The 12,738-nt window shown below is 50.1% G+C and overlaps 1 protein-coding gene across 1 annotated transcript in view; it reads left to right on the top strand.

Moving 5' to 3' along the window:
* The window catches only part of LOC122542699 (RNA-binding protein Nova-1-like), a 62,372-nt gene extending 52,470 nt beyond the window's left edge, over positions 1–9,902 (top strand). Inside the window, exon 2 of the mRNA XM_087984138.1 lies at positions 8,433–9,902. Coding sequence (XP_087840264.1) covers positions 8,433–9,542 — 1,110 coding nt within the window. The 3' untranslated portion in view covers positions 9,543–9,902. The remainder of the gene's footprint in view (positions 1–8,432) is intronic.
* The last annotated feature ends 2,836 nt before the right edge of the window (positions 9,903–12,738 follow it).

Below are 12,738 nucleotides of genomic sequence, written 5' to 3'. Positions count from 1 at the left end.
GCTAAAATATGATGAGGAGGTGTGTTTAAAATACGAGAATGTAAACCTTCAGAAAAGATAGAAAGGGAGAAAAGGGAGGTGAATTGACAGTACTGATTAAAAGACATTGTACTGTTTGAGGGAACTCTCTGAGGTAGAATCCCTTTAAAGCCACAGAGTTATGCAGCGCATAAACAGACTCTTTCTACATCTTTGATTAGAGTTAAAAAAGGTTTTGTGTTTATATAGCATCTCTCAAGACCACTGGTCATCCAATGTACTTTGCAACCAATGACGTATGTTTCTAAGTGTAGTCACTGTCGCAATGTGGGAAAGACGCCAGTCAATAAACCCACACCAAGGTCCCACAAACAGCAATGTAATAACAAACAGATAATCTGCTTTAGGGATGTCAGTTGAGGAATAGGTGTTGGCCGAGTGCTGGGGAAAACCCCCTGCTGTTCTTCAGAATATTGCCATGAGATCGTTTACCTCCATCTGAGCAGGCAGGGTCTCGGTTTATCATCTGATGTGAAAATGACACCTTTGCTAGTGCAGCGCTGCCACAGTACTGCATTGCTTGTGTCAGCCTGGTTTGCTGTTCTCAAGCACTGCAATGAATCTTGAACCCAGAGACTTGAAATACAGAGTAATGCTGCCAATTGTGCCACCGCTGATATAGGAGAAGCAGAATGGGTATAATCACACGACTGGTGTATTTAATAAGCATGAGAAAGATCAAGGAGCAAATCGGCAGGGAAATTGTAGCGAAGTGGGTGGCTCAGTGGTTAGCACTGCTGCCTCACGGCACCAGAGACTGGGTTAAATTCTACTGTGTAGTCATGATTTGGAGACATTAGTGTTGGACTGGGGTGTACAAAGTTAAAAATCACACAACACCAGGTTATAGTGCTTCCATATAAACCTGGTGGACTATAACTTGGTGTTGTGTGATTTTTAACTTTGTGACCGTGTAGAGTTTGCACATTCTCCCCGTGTCTGCGTGGGTTTCCTCCTCCATGTGCTCCAGTTTCCTCTCACAGTCCAAAGATGTGCAGGTTCGGCAATAGGAAATTGCCCATTGTGTCCGGGGTTGTGCAGGCTAGGTAGGTCAGCCATGGGAATGCAGGGTTACATGGGATGCTCTTTGGAAGATTGGTGTGGACTCGATGGGCAGAATGGCCTGCTTCCACACTGTAGGGATTCCATGATACATGCAAGAACTATAGGGTGATATTTAACTGATATATGTCTCTCAACCAACATCATTAAAACAATATCTAGCCAATTGCTGTTTCTGGGAACTTGCTGCGTGGCCATTGACTGGTGCATTTTTGACTATTAAACTTCAAAAAAACACATTTCACAGGCTGTAATATGCTGTGGGGCAATATAAGATGCTTAGAGGGTTTTAGATTAGATTCCCTACAGTGTGGAAACAGGCCCTTCGGCCCAACAAGTCCACACCGACCCTCCGAAGAGTAACCCACCCAAATCCATTCCCCTACATTTACCCCTTTACCTAACACTACGGGTAATTTAGCATGGCCAATTCACCTCACCTGCACATTTTTGGACTGTGGGAGGAAACCGGAGCACCCGGAGGAAACCCACGCAGACACGGGGAGAATGTGCAAGCTCCACACAGACAGTTGCCTGAGGCAGGAATTGAACCCAGGTCTCTGGCACTGTGAGGCAGCAGTGCGAACCACTGAGCCACAGTGCTGCCCTAGGTAGTTGAGGAGAGGCTGTTTCCACTCCTGGCAGAGTCTATGACCAGAGTAAGGAGTTGCACTTTAAGACAGAGATGAGGAGGAAGTTCTTCTGTTGAAGGTGGTGCATCTGTGGAACTCTTTACAATCGAGAGGCTATCGAGGCTGCATAGTTCAATAGGTTCAATGCTAAGGTAGATTTTTAATCAGTAAAGGAATCAAGGATTCTGGAGAAAAGTCGGGGATTACGAAATAATCTCATTAAATGGCAAAATAAACTTGATGTGTTGAAAATTCTACACTTGCTCCTATGTCTTATAAACAGACGCTTTGGTGCACCAGTCCATGCCGAGCATAATCCTAAACTAAACCTTCCTGACATTGCTTCCCACCATTGTGTTCAATAACCCTCCACCATTTCCTGATAATCCGGATATCTCACACACTGTTAACTGGCTGGTGGTGTTTATTCCTGGGGCTGAGTGAGGAATTCAGGATCTGAAACTCTCTCTGCCCTTGCTCATTCAGAATGTCGCCTACTCCCCCTGGAGGCAGCAACTTTTTCCATGATGAGCTTCCCCATCATCTCTGAGCTCTTAGGGTAAGGTCCAGTGTCTCCCTTGTCCTCGGCAGTTACAAAACTCTTCTTATCACGGACACCTCATTGTCTCACTGTCCCAGACATTAGCGCGTTCCAAACCCGGGCAGGGTAAACGTTGCAAGGATTCTCGGACTAGAATCACTCTCTGTTGAATTTCAAAGTGGCCGCACTTGGTTTTTGAGGGGGAGTTAGAATGGGACACTTGCTCACCGTAAGCACAAATACTCTCCCCTGATGCATGGCGGATGTGGGAGGGAAAGGAAATGAGGGCAGCTCAATGGTTACCTCTGTGCTGTCGACTCAGTCACCCTTTCACCCAGTGTCCTCCCTACAATGGGAATCCCTGCTCGGTTGAAAGAGGCTTTTTTTTCAAAGTAGTTACTTTGTAGGAGGGTAAGGGTCGGTGGTCAGTCAGATCCAAGGCACTGAAGCGTGTGGGTTGTCCATGAATCTCCTCATGGTACTGTCAGTAGGGTCTTCAATTCCGACCCTCAGTGATAAACACCAACCCAGCACCCCCCAACCCCCCACCTCTACGTGTGTATGTAGCTCTGACTAGAGAAAAAAAGACTTGCAAACATGGCTTCATCCAGAGGCTCACTGATGATGTTCCCTAGTATGGTGATGAAACATCTGAAAATGAACCTTCCAGCTCGGCGAGCAAACCTACACCCAGAGACTTGCATTTATTCAAAGATGTGTAGGTTCGAGTGCATTGGCCATACTGAATTGCCCTCTAGTGTCCAGGGTGTGCAGACTAGGTGGGTTAGCTATGGGCAATTTGTAGTTAGATTAGATTAGATTACTTAGTGTGGAAACAGGCCCTTCGGCCCAACAAGTCCACACCGACCCGCCGAAGCGCAACCCACCCAGACCCATTCCCCTACATTTACCCCTTCACCTCAGACTACGGGCAATTTAGCATGGCCAATCCACCTAACCTGCACATTTTTTTGGCCTGTGGGAGGAAACCGGAGCACCCGGAGGAAACCCACGCAGACACGTACAGCGATTTTGGGGGTGGGGGTGGTGGGACATGCTTTGGAGTGTCAGCATGGACTCACACCCCCCTCCCCACACACACACACACTGTAGGGATTCTATGACTCTTTCCCAACCACAAGGGAGTCCAAAGCAATTTGCTATCAATGAATTAGCATTTGAAGTCTAGTCACTGTTATAATGTCAAGAATGTAGCTGCAGATTTGTGCAGAGCAAACGAACAGCAATGTGATAAAAACTCAGATCAACCAAGTTTTTTTAGGGACATTGCTCTGAGAGAAGTATTGATGAGATCACTGGGGATAATTCCTCCGCTTGACTGTAAAATGATGTATGTGGAAATGTTGGGTGCACTGGATAGAAGGCAGAAGCAGATTTAGTTTTTACACCTGATTGAAAAGACAGCACCTTTGGCAGTGCAGCACTTCCTTAGTACTCCAGGGAAAATTCTGGCCTGCCAATAGTCTGGAATGGGGCTACACCTCACAGACTTTAGACTCCAGGGTAGAAGCTGTACCCACTGAGCAACATAGTCAAGTGGAGGTTCCAAGATGATCATGTGAGGCAGGAGTAGGCCACTGAACATCTCCAACTCGCTCTGCCTTTCAATAATAAGATCGTGGCTGACCTGATTATAACCTTTCACTCCGTTGCTGATCAAGAACCTAGCCACCTTGCGCCTGTCTGTGTGGAGTTTGCACCTTCTCTCTGTGTCTGCGTGGGTGTGCGCTGGTTTCCACCTATAGTCCAAAGATGTGCAGGTTAGGTGGATTGACCATGCTAAATTGTACAGGTTACAAAGTTAAAAATCACACAACACCAGGTTATAGTCCAACAGGTTTAATTGGAAGCACACTAGCTTTCGGAGCGACGCTCCTTCATCAGGTGATTGTCCATGAATTGTCCAAACCATTGTACAGGTTAGGTTGGTTAGCCATGGGAAATACAGAGGTTGGGGGTGAGACTGGATAAGATCCTCTTTGGAGGGTCAGTGTGGACTTGATGGGCCAAATGGCCTGCTTCCATACTAGGGAAACTATGATACCTTTTGAGGAAGAGTTCCCATTTCTCTGAGAGAGGAAAAAAAAGGTCTACTTCTCTTTGTTTTAACTGGGGGAGCCCTGACTTTTAAACAGCAACCTGTCGTTCAAGATCCTCCAAAAGTAAAACTTCCACATCTACCCTCTGGATTTTTCATGTTGTAATCAAATTGCCTCTTCCTCTTCTAACATTCAGCCCCTTCAACTTTTCTCATAAGACAATCTGTCCTTTCTAGGTTTTAGCCTAGTAAACCGTTCTTATCTTGCTTCCAATGTATTGTATCGTTTCATGAAAAAGGTGACCAGTACTGTGCAGCGCTTCAGATGTGGTCTTACTGGTGCCCACTATAACTGAAATATAACTTCCCTATTATGTATTCAATTGCCCCCTTCCCACCTATAGGATACCATTCTTTGAATATTTCTGATTATTTGCTGTACCTGTATTACAAACCCATTATGATTCATGCAAGGAGTAGGGCATGTTCTGAGCAATTAGGATAGGCTAGGACTTTTTTTTGACTGGAGCATAGGAAGTTAGAAGGGTGACTTTATTGAGGTTTCTCTCATCGTGAGGAGTTATAGATAAGGTGAAGAGCACGTGCCTTTTGTCTAGGGTGGCGGATTTCAAGACGAGGGGGCATATTTTTAAGGTGAGAGGAGAAAGATTTAAAAAAGACATGAGGGACATTTTTTGAAAGCAGAGCTCTTGGAGGATGGAATGAACTGCCAGAGAAAGTGGTACAGTTAGCAGGTACAGTCACAGCATTTAAAAGATATTTGGATAAGTTCATAATTTTTTTTTAAAAATTGGAGAGATATAGACCAAGAGCAGTCAGGTGGGACTAGTTTAATTTGGGATTATGGGTCGGCATGGACTGGCTGGGCCGAAGGGTCCATTTGCATGCTGTATGACTCTGATTAAATTCATTTGTCACATGATAGTCCCCCCTGCTCCAGCCATTGGTCAGCAGATACACCAATCTTTATGATGTAAGGGCTTCGTACACCAATCAGAAAGCACAAAGACACTTTACATAATGGACTGTCAGTCAAAAACCTTTGAGCGCCCTCCAATTTACAACATTTTTACAGCTAATAAAGATGGTCATTTTACAGATGGTCAAAGAAACTGAGAGACAAACACAATCACTTTACTGTCACAATTTATTTTTTTCCCCCAGGGGTTGCACAGAGCAATGAACCGGAGATTTTTTTGTTTTGTAGCTCTTTCACAGGTTGTGACCAGCATCCCTAACCCCCCACCCTCCCCTCCCCCTTGTTGACCTGCTTGCACCACTGCAGTCCACGTGGATGTAGGATGCACACACTGCAGTGAGAAAACAGATTCATAGAAAACAGGAGGCCGTTCGGCCCTTCAATCCTGCTCTGCCATTCAGTATAACCATGGCTGACCCCTATTTTAATGCTTTCTCCCCATACCCTTTGATGCCTCAGGGCCGCTTTCCCCACTCCTCCCCCCCCCCCCTAAGCATTGAGGATCCTGCCCCTGATGCTTCCAAACCTTAAAAAAAAAACCTGTCTCTTTCTTGAATATATGCAATGACTTGGCCTGCAAGGTCTTCTGTGGTAGAGAACTCCACAGGTTCACTACTCTGAGTGAAGAAAATGGTCGTCTACTCAGTCTGAAATTGTCTACCCAATGCCCTAAGAATAGGAGTCCTCTGGTTCTAGAGTCCCCAATCAGGGAAAGCATCCTTCCTCCATCCAATCTGTCCTGCCCTGTACGAATTTTGTACATTTCAATCAGATTCCTATTTCATCCTTCTAAATTCTCGTGAAGACAGGACCAGTTGAATCAGTCTCTCCTCATAGCATAGTGCTGCCATCTCTGATTGCAGGATTTTAACCCGGCAACACTGAAGAAATGGCGATATATTTTCAAGTCAGGGGGTGGTGAGTACAGGAGGGGAATGCATAGGTGATGTTCTGCTGCCTTTGTGTTTGTAGGTGGATGAGGTTGGAAGGTGTTGGAGGACTCTGAGTGAGTTACTGCTGTGCATCCTGTCGGTTGATGCACTGCCGCCCCTGTACATCAGAGGCTGGGTCAGTGTTTATTGCTCGTCCCAAGCTGCCATTCTTGAACCACTGCTATCCATTTAATGTAGATTGGCCCACAATGACATTGAGGAGGGAGCGGCAGGATTTTGACCCAGTGACAGTGAAGGAACGGCAATATATTTCCAAGTCAGGATGGAGTGTTGCTGAGAGGGCAATGTGTCGGTGCTGTCAGTTCCCATGTATTTGATGCGCTTTACTAGAGGTTCAGAAGATGATGCCAGCTCAATTTCCTGGGAATGCAATTTCAATTTTTCGGAGATGGTCCAATCCTGAAGGGTTAGCAGCCACCAAAAGTTAAGTGCTACCCAGAGGCCTCATGGCTATGCCTGGAAATGTGCTAAAGGAAGGGAAGGAGTCACGTGGGAAAGATGCCCCGAGGATCTGCATGGTCACCCCAGGTGGTCTGCCAAGGAAAGGAAAAATTTGGGGCTGGAAAGGTGCCCTGGGGGTCCTCATTACTGAGGGGAAAGGAGTCACATGGGGAATGCTGCCCTGAGGCATCATGACCATACCTGGGCTTAGGGAAGGAGTCACATGGGATAGCTGCCTTTAAGATCCTCATAACCACACCTTAAAGTGCCCTTGGGGGGGTGGGGGGGGGAAGGCAAGGAGTCACGTAGGAAAGCTGGCCTGAGGCTCGTCATGAGCAGACTTGGGTCTCACCGTCCAGGTCTGCTGAGGGGAAGGTTAGGGAAGAAGTCACGTGAGAAAGCTACCTTTGGTCATACCTGGTGGTTTGTGAAGGGGAGGGAAGTAGTTACATGGGAAAGCTGACCAGAGGCTTCTCCTGGTCATACCCAGGCCTCTGCCGAGGGACAGAAGGAGTCATATGGGTGAGCTGCCCCCCCCCCCGGGCACACTTGGGCTTGATGGTCCGAATCTGCTGAGAAAAATGTAAGGGAAGAAGTCACATGGGAAAGGCGCCCTGAGAATCCTCATAGTCATACTTAGATCTCACAGTAGAGGTCTGCCAAGGAGGCAACAGCCATACAGGAAAGCTGCCAGGAGGGGCATGGATAAGGTAAATAGACAAGGTCTTTTCTCTGGGGTTGGGGAGTCCAGAACGAGAGGGCAAAGGTTTACGGTGAGAGAGGAAAGATTTAAAAGAGACCTCAGAGCAACCTTTTCACACAGAGGGTGGTACGTGTATGGAATGACCTGTCAGAGGAAGTGGTGGAGGCTGGTACAATCACAATATTTAAAAGGCACCTGGATGGGTACATGATTAGGAAGGGTTTGGAGGGATATGGGCCAAGTGCTGGCAAATGGGACTAGATTAATTTAGGATATCTGGTGGGCATGGATGAGTTGTTTCCTCGATGTACATCTTTTGAGGGAATGGAAGGAGTCCCATGGGAAAGGTGGGGCCTGTGGTTCCTGGTGATGGGGGGAAAGGGGAAGGAGTCCCATGGGAATGCTGAGGCCTGTGGGATCCTGGTGATGGTGGGGAAAGGGAAGGATTCCCATGGGAAAGCTGAGGCCTGTGGGAGGCTGGTGATGGTGGGGAAAGTGAAGGATTCCCATGGGAAAGCTGAGGCCTGTGGGAGGCTGGTGATGGTGGGGAAGGGGAAGGAGTCCCATGGGAAAGCTGAGGCCTGTGGGATCCTGGTGATGGTGGGGAAAGGGAAGGATTCCCATGGGAATGCTGAGGCCTGTGGGAGGCTGGTGATGGTGGGAAGGGGAAGGAGTCCCATAGGAATGATGAGGCCTGTGGGATCCTGGTGATGGTGGGGAAAGGGAAGGCATCCCATGGGAAAGCTGAGGCCTGTGGGATCCTGGTGATGGTGGGGAAAGTGAAGGATTCCCATGGGAAAGCTGAGGCCTGTGGGAGGCTGGTGATGGTGGGGAAGGGGAAGGAGTCCCATGGGAAAGCTGAGGCCTGTGGGATCCTGGTGATGGTGGGGAAAGGGAAGGATTCCCACGGGAAAGCTGAGGCCTGTGGAATCCTGGTGATGATGGGGAAGGGGATGGAGTCCCATGGGAATTTCTAACTGGAGCCCTCGCTGTGTGTTACAGGCGAAGCTGATCGTGCCCAACAGCACGGCGGGCCTAATCATCGGCAAAGGCGGCGCGACGGTGAAGGCGGTAATGGAGCAGTCCGGGGCCTGGGTGCAGCTCTCGCAGAAGCCCGAGGGCATCAACCTGCAGGAGCGGGTGGTGACGGTGAGCGGCGAGGCCGAGCAGAACCGCAAGGCGGTCGAGCTGATCGTGCAGAAGATCCAGGAGGACCCGCAGAGTGGCAGCTGCCTCAACATCAGCTACGCCAACATCTCGGGCCCGGTGGCGAACTCCAACCCGACCGGCTCGCCGTACGCCAACTCCGCCGAGGTGCTGCCGGCGGCGGCGGCGGCGGCGGCAGCCGCGGCGGCCTCGGCGGCGGGCCTGCTGGGCCATGCCAACCTGGCGGGGGTGGCGGGCTTCGCGGGAGGAGGAGGAGGCGGTGGAGGCGGAGGCGGCGGAGGAGGAGGCGGAGGCCTGTCGGGCTTCACTGGCAACGACCTGCTGGCCATCAGCTCGGCCCTGAACACGCTGGCGAGCTACGGCTACAACACCAACTCGCTGGGCCTGGGCCTCAACCCGGCCACCGCCACTGGGGTCCTGGCAGCAGTGGCGGCCAGCGCCAACCCGGCCGCCGCCGCCGCCGCCAACCTTCTGGCCTCCTACGCCAACGAGGCCTCGGCGGCGGGAGGCGGAGGAGGAGGCGGCGGGGGAGGCGGCAACCCTGGCAACGCGGTGGGTACCTTCTCACTGGGCTCCCTGGCAGCCGCCACCAACGGCTACTTCGGCGCGGCAGCGGCGGCGGCTGCGTCCCCGCTGGCGGCCGGCTCCATCTTGGCCGCCGAGAAGCTGGGCGACGCCTCCAAGGACGTGGTGGAGATCGCGGTGCCCGAGAACCTGGTGGGCGCCATCTTGGGCAAAGGCGGCAAGACGCTGGTCGAGTACCAGGAGTTGACTGGCGCCCGCATTCAGATCTCCAAAAAGGGCGAGTTTATCCCCGGCACCAGGAACCGCAAGGTGACCATCACCGGCACCGCGGCCGCCACCCAGGCCGCGCAGTATTTAATCAGCCAGAGGATCACCTACGAGCAAGGCGTCCGAGCCGCCAACCTCCAGAAAGTCGGTTAGTTTACAACAACAACAACCGCCAACCGCCACCAACAACAACAACGTCAACAACAACAACAACAACAAACCAAACGAGGTGCCGAAACAGAAAGACAGGTTTCCGTTTTTCTTTTCTAAGAACTGAAAGGGGCTTATATAAGTACTTGATTCTAATTAAAACGTCTTGTATTAATATATTATATGACAATGTCAGAGATCTGTGTATATGTAAATAATGTTTACCACTTGTTTCCATGGAAACCACTTCTTTTCTCAATCTTTTCTCCCCAATTTTGTTTTCCCCCATCTCCTTCTCTCTCCCCCCAATCCCCATCTCCTTCTCTCTCCCCCCAATCCCCCATCTCCTTCTCTCTCCCCCCAATCCCCCATCTCTTTCTCTCTTCCCCATCTCTCTCTTTTCCTCCATTCCATCTCTTTCTCTCTTCCCCCTATTTCTTACTCCCCCACCCCCCATCCTTCTCTCTTCCCCTACCCCCTTCCCCTACCCTTCAACAATACCCATCTCTTTTTCTCTCTCTGTCTTTCCCTATCCCCCATCTCTTTCTCGGTTCCCCTACCCAATCTCTTTCTCTCTTCCCTTACCCCCCATCTCTTTCTCTGTCTCTCCCCCACCCCCATCTCCTTGTCTTCCCCCCCACCACCCCATTTCTTTCTCTCTTCCCAATCTCTCTCTTTTCCTCCACCCCATCACTTTCTCCCCCACCCCATCACTTTCTCCCCCAGCCCATCACTTTCTCCCCCAACCCCATCTCTTTCTCCCCCAACCCCATCTCTTTCTCCCCCACCCCATCTCTTTCTGTCTTCCCCAGTCCTGCAGTCCCCATTGTGGTCCTTTTGGACTTGACCCAGCTGTTAGCCTCAGACAGACAGTCAGTTACCTTCTGAGGCCAAAGCGGGATGGTATGCTGGGTGAGCTTGAAATGACCTCTTCCCCGCCTCCCCCCCCCCCCCCCCCCCCCCCCCCCCGCCCCTCAACTCTTCTCTTTTTTACACCTGTCCCCAAACTATCCAACTCTCCTCTCTCCCCGAGATCCCCTCTTCTCTGCCCATCACCCTCCTCCCCTCTCCCCGTCCAACCCTGCTCTCTTGCCCTCCCCTCTCCCAGTCTTAACCCTCCTCTCTCCCTGAAACCTGCCCTGCTCTTTCCCTGTCACCCCGTCTCTGTGCCTGCCCTCCTTTCATCCCATCTTCTCCTCCTCTCTCCCCATCGCCCTCAATCCCTCCTCTCTCCTCATCCAACCCTCTCCCATCCAACCCCCCTCCTTTCTCCCCATCTGTCCCCATCTCTCCCCATCACCCTCCTCACCTACCCTCCCTCTGTCCAACCCTCCTCTGTCCTGACTGCCCCCCTCCACGGTCTCCCCGACCTGCCCCCCGCCTTCCCCCCCCCTCCCCCCCCCCCCACCACCACCACCACCATCGCACCCTCCTCTCTTCCTGTCTGCCTGTCTTCTTTCCCCATTCCCATACTACCCCCTTTCTTTCTCCATCACCACATCCCGTCTCTGTTCCAACTCACCCCATATCTCCATCCACACCCCCATTCCCCTACCCCCATCCCCTTTCTCCCTTCCTTCCCCATCCCTCCTCTGCCCACAAGCTTCCCAATTACCTGTAAACTTGGCGTCTCCAGTTAGGGATGTATTCCTGGGTGTTCTATCACGGGTCTTGCCCTCTCTAGTGGCCCAACACCATATTGCTCCTGCTATTGTTAGGTTGGCACATCCATCATGGTGTCGCTTTGCCTTTTAATCCCTGTTGGACAGGCGAACAAACCTTTCAACCCATATGCCCCATCAAATGCCCTCAATTGCCCCCCCCATCCCTGACATTTTTATTGTTTGTGAGTTAAAGGGGTTAACAAGATGAGAGAAGAAAAACGCACAATGTCCTTAAGGAGATGGTTATTCCTGAGTTTCAGAGCAAGGTTCGGGGGGGGGGGGGGGGGATCCTCGCAGACTCCAGGGCAATCCTGAAGGAGTTGGCAATTTTGCTGTTCATCCCAATCTAATGGCAATGTGAAGATGCTAGGACTACTTATCGAATTCAAAGTTTTGAGTAAAACGACACTTTTTTTATTCCCTGCTTCCCGAGTGTTGTAGGGAAAAAAAAAACTTTGGGAAATGGGTGCTTAACCTCTTACGGGAGAGTTTCTGGGCTGTGTCAGCCCAGTTTGCAGACCCTCAATGGATTGTCGCAAAACTGAGAGTAAAGAACGATCAGCAAAATTGACCAGGCTGGAGGCCTTTTGTCTGGAAAAGAGTTGGTTGGCATGTGACCTGATCACAGCCTTTTAAAATTGTGGAAGAATTTGGTGGGCCACGTGTTAGGAACTCAAATCTAGAGTCAACAGTGCGAAAAGAAGCCACTAGCACCCATCTTCAAACTGATTCTTTGAAAGAACGATCCTGTTTAGACTCTCAATTTTGCCCCAAAACTGCAAACTAGGGGGAGGCGTCACTGTAAGATAGTAGCTGATATAGTCAGGTGATAATTCAGGGAGAACTTCTTCAGCCAGAGACCAGTAAGAATGTGGGACTGGCTGCCACAGGGAGCGGTAACATAGTCTCAATGTATTTAAGGGAAAGATAGATAAACATACAAGGGTGAAAGAAGCAGGCGCAGAAATTGCTGTAAAAACTCAGCAGGTCTGGCAACATCTGTGGAGAGAAATCGGAGTGAAAGCTTTGGGTCCAGTGACCCCCTCCTCAGAACTGAAAGAACTAGGAGGTTATGTTGCTAGGGTGAGTTGGGAAGTGGGTAGGAGGAGGTTGGCTTTGTGATCTGGTCTGTCCTCCCACTCAGGCCTTTGTGAATGGAGGTGGAATTTGGATAATAGATCCATGTCAATCTTCTCCGTAAAAACAATGAGTGCACAATGAGACCACAGTGGGAACATTCCTTCTGCAAAGGGTAAACAAACCCGGCCTATCTAAATTATGACTGACTCAGTTTCCTATTGATCCTCTCAATTTTTTTTTTAATCATCAGGCGTTTATCCAATTGTCTTTTGAACCCATCCTCACTTCAGTGTCCTTGGAGTCAACAAGTCGAGACTTAACATTTCCAACATCAAACGTGCTGCGCTAACCAGGAGTAAATTTACAATCGCAACACACTGCACCCTCACTATAAGATCCTCAGTTGTAACACTCTCTCTGTTACACTGGTCCTCAGTATGGCAATCTCTGTTATT

Source organism: Chiloscyllium plagiosum, unplaced genomic scaffold, assembly GCF_037043375.1.
Source record: "Chiloscyllium plagiosum isolate Xiang-an unplaced genomic scaffold, Cpla_swu_hap1 HiC_scaffold_47, whole genome shotgun sequence".
In the NCBI taxonomy this organism is placed as follows: domain Eukaryota; kingdom Metazoa; phylum Chordata; class Chondrichthyes; order Orectolobiformes; family Hemiscylliidae; genus Chiloscyllium; species Chiloscyllium plagiosum.
Note: the sequence above shows the minus strand (reverse complement) of the source record. Positions and strands in the feature narration are given on the sequence as shown.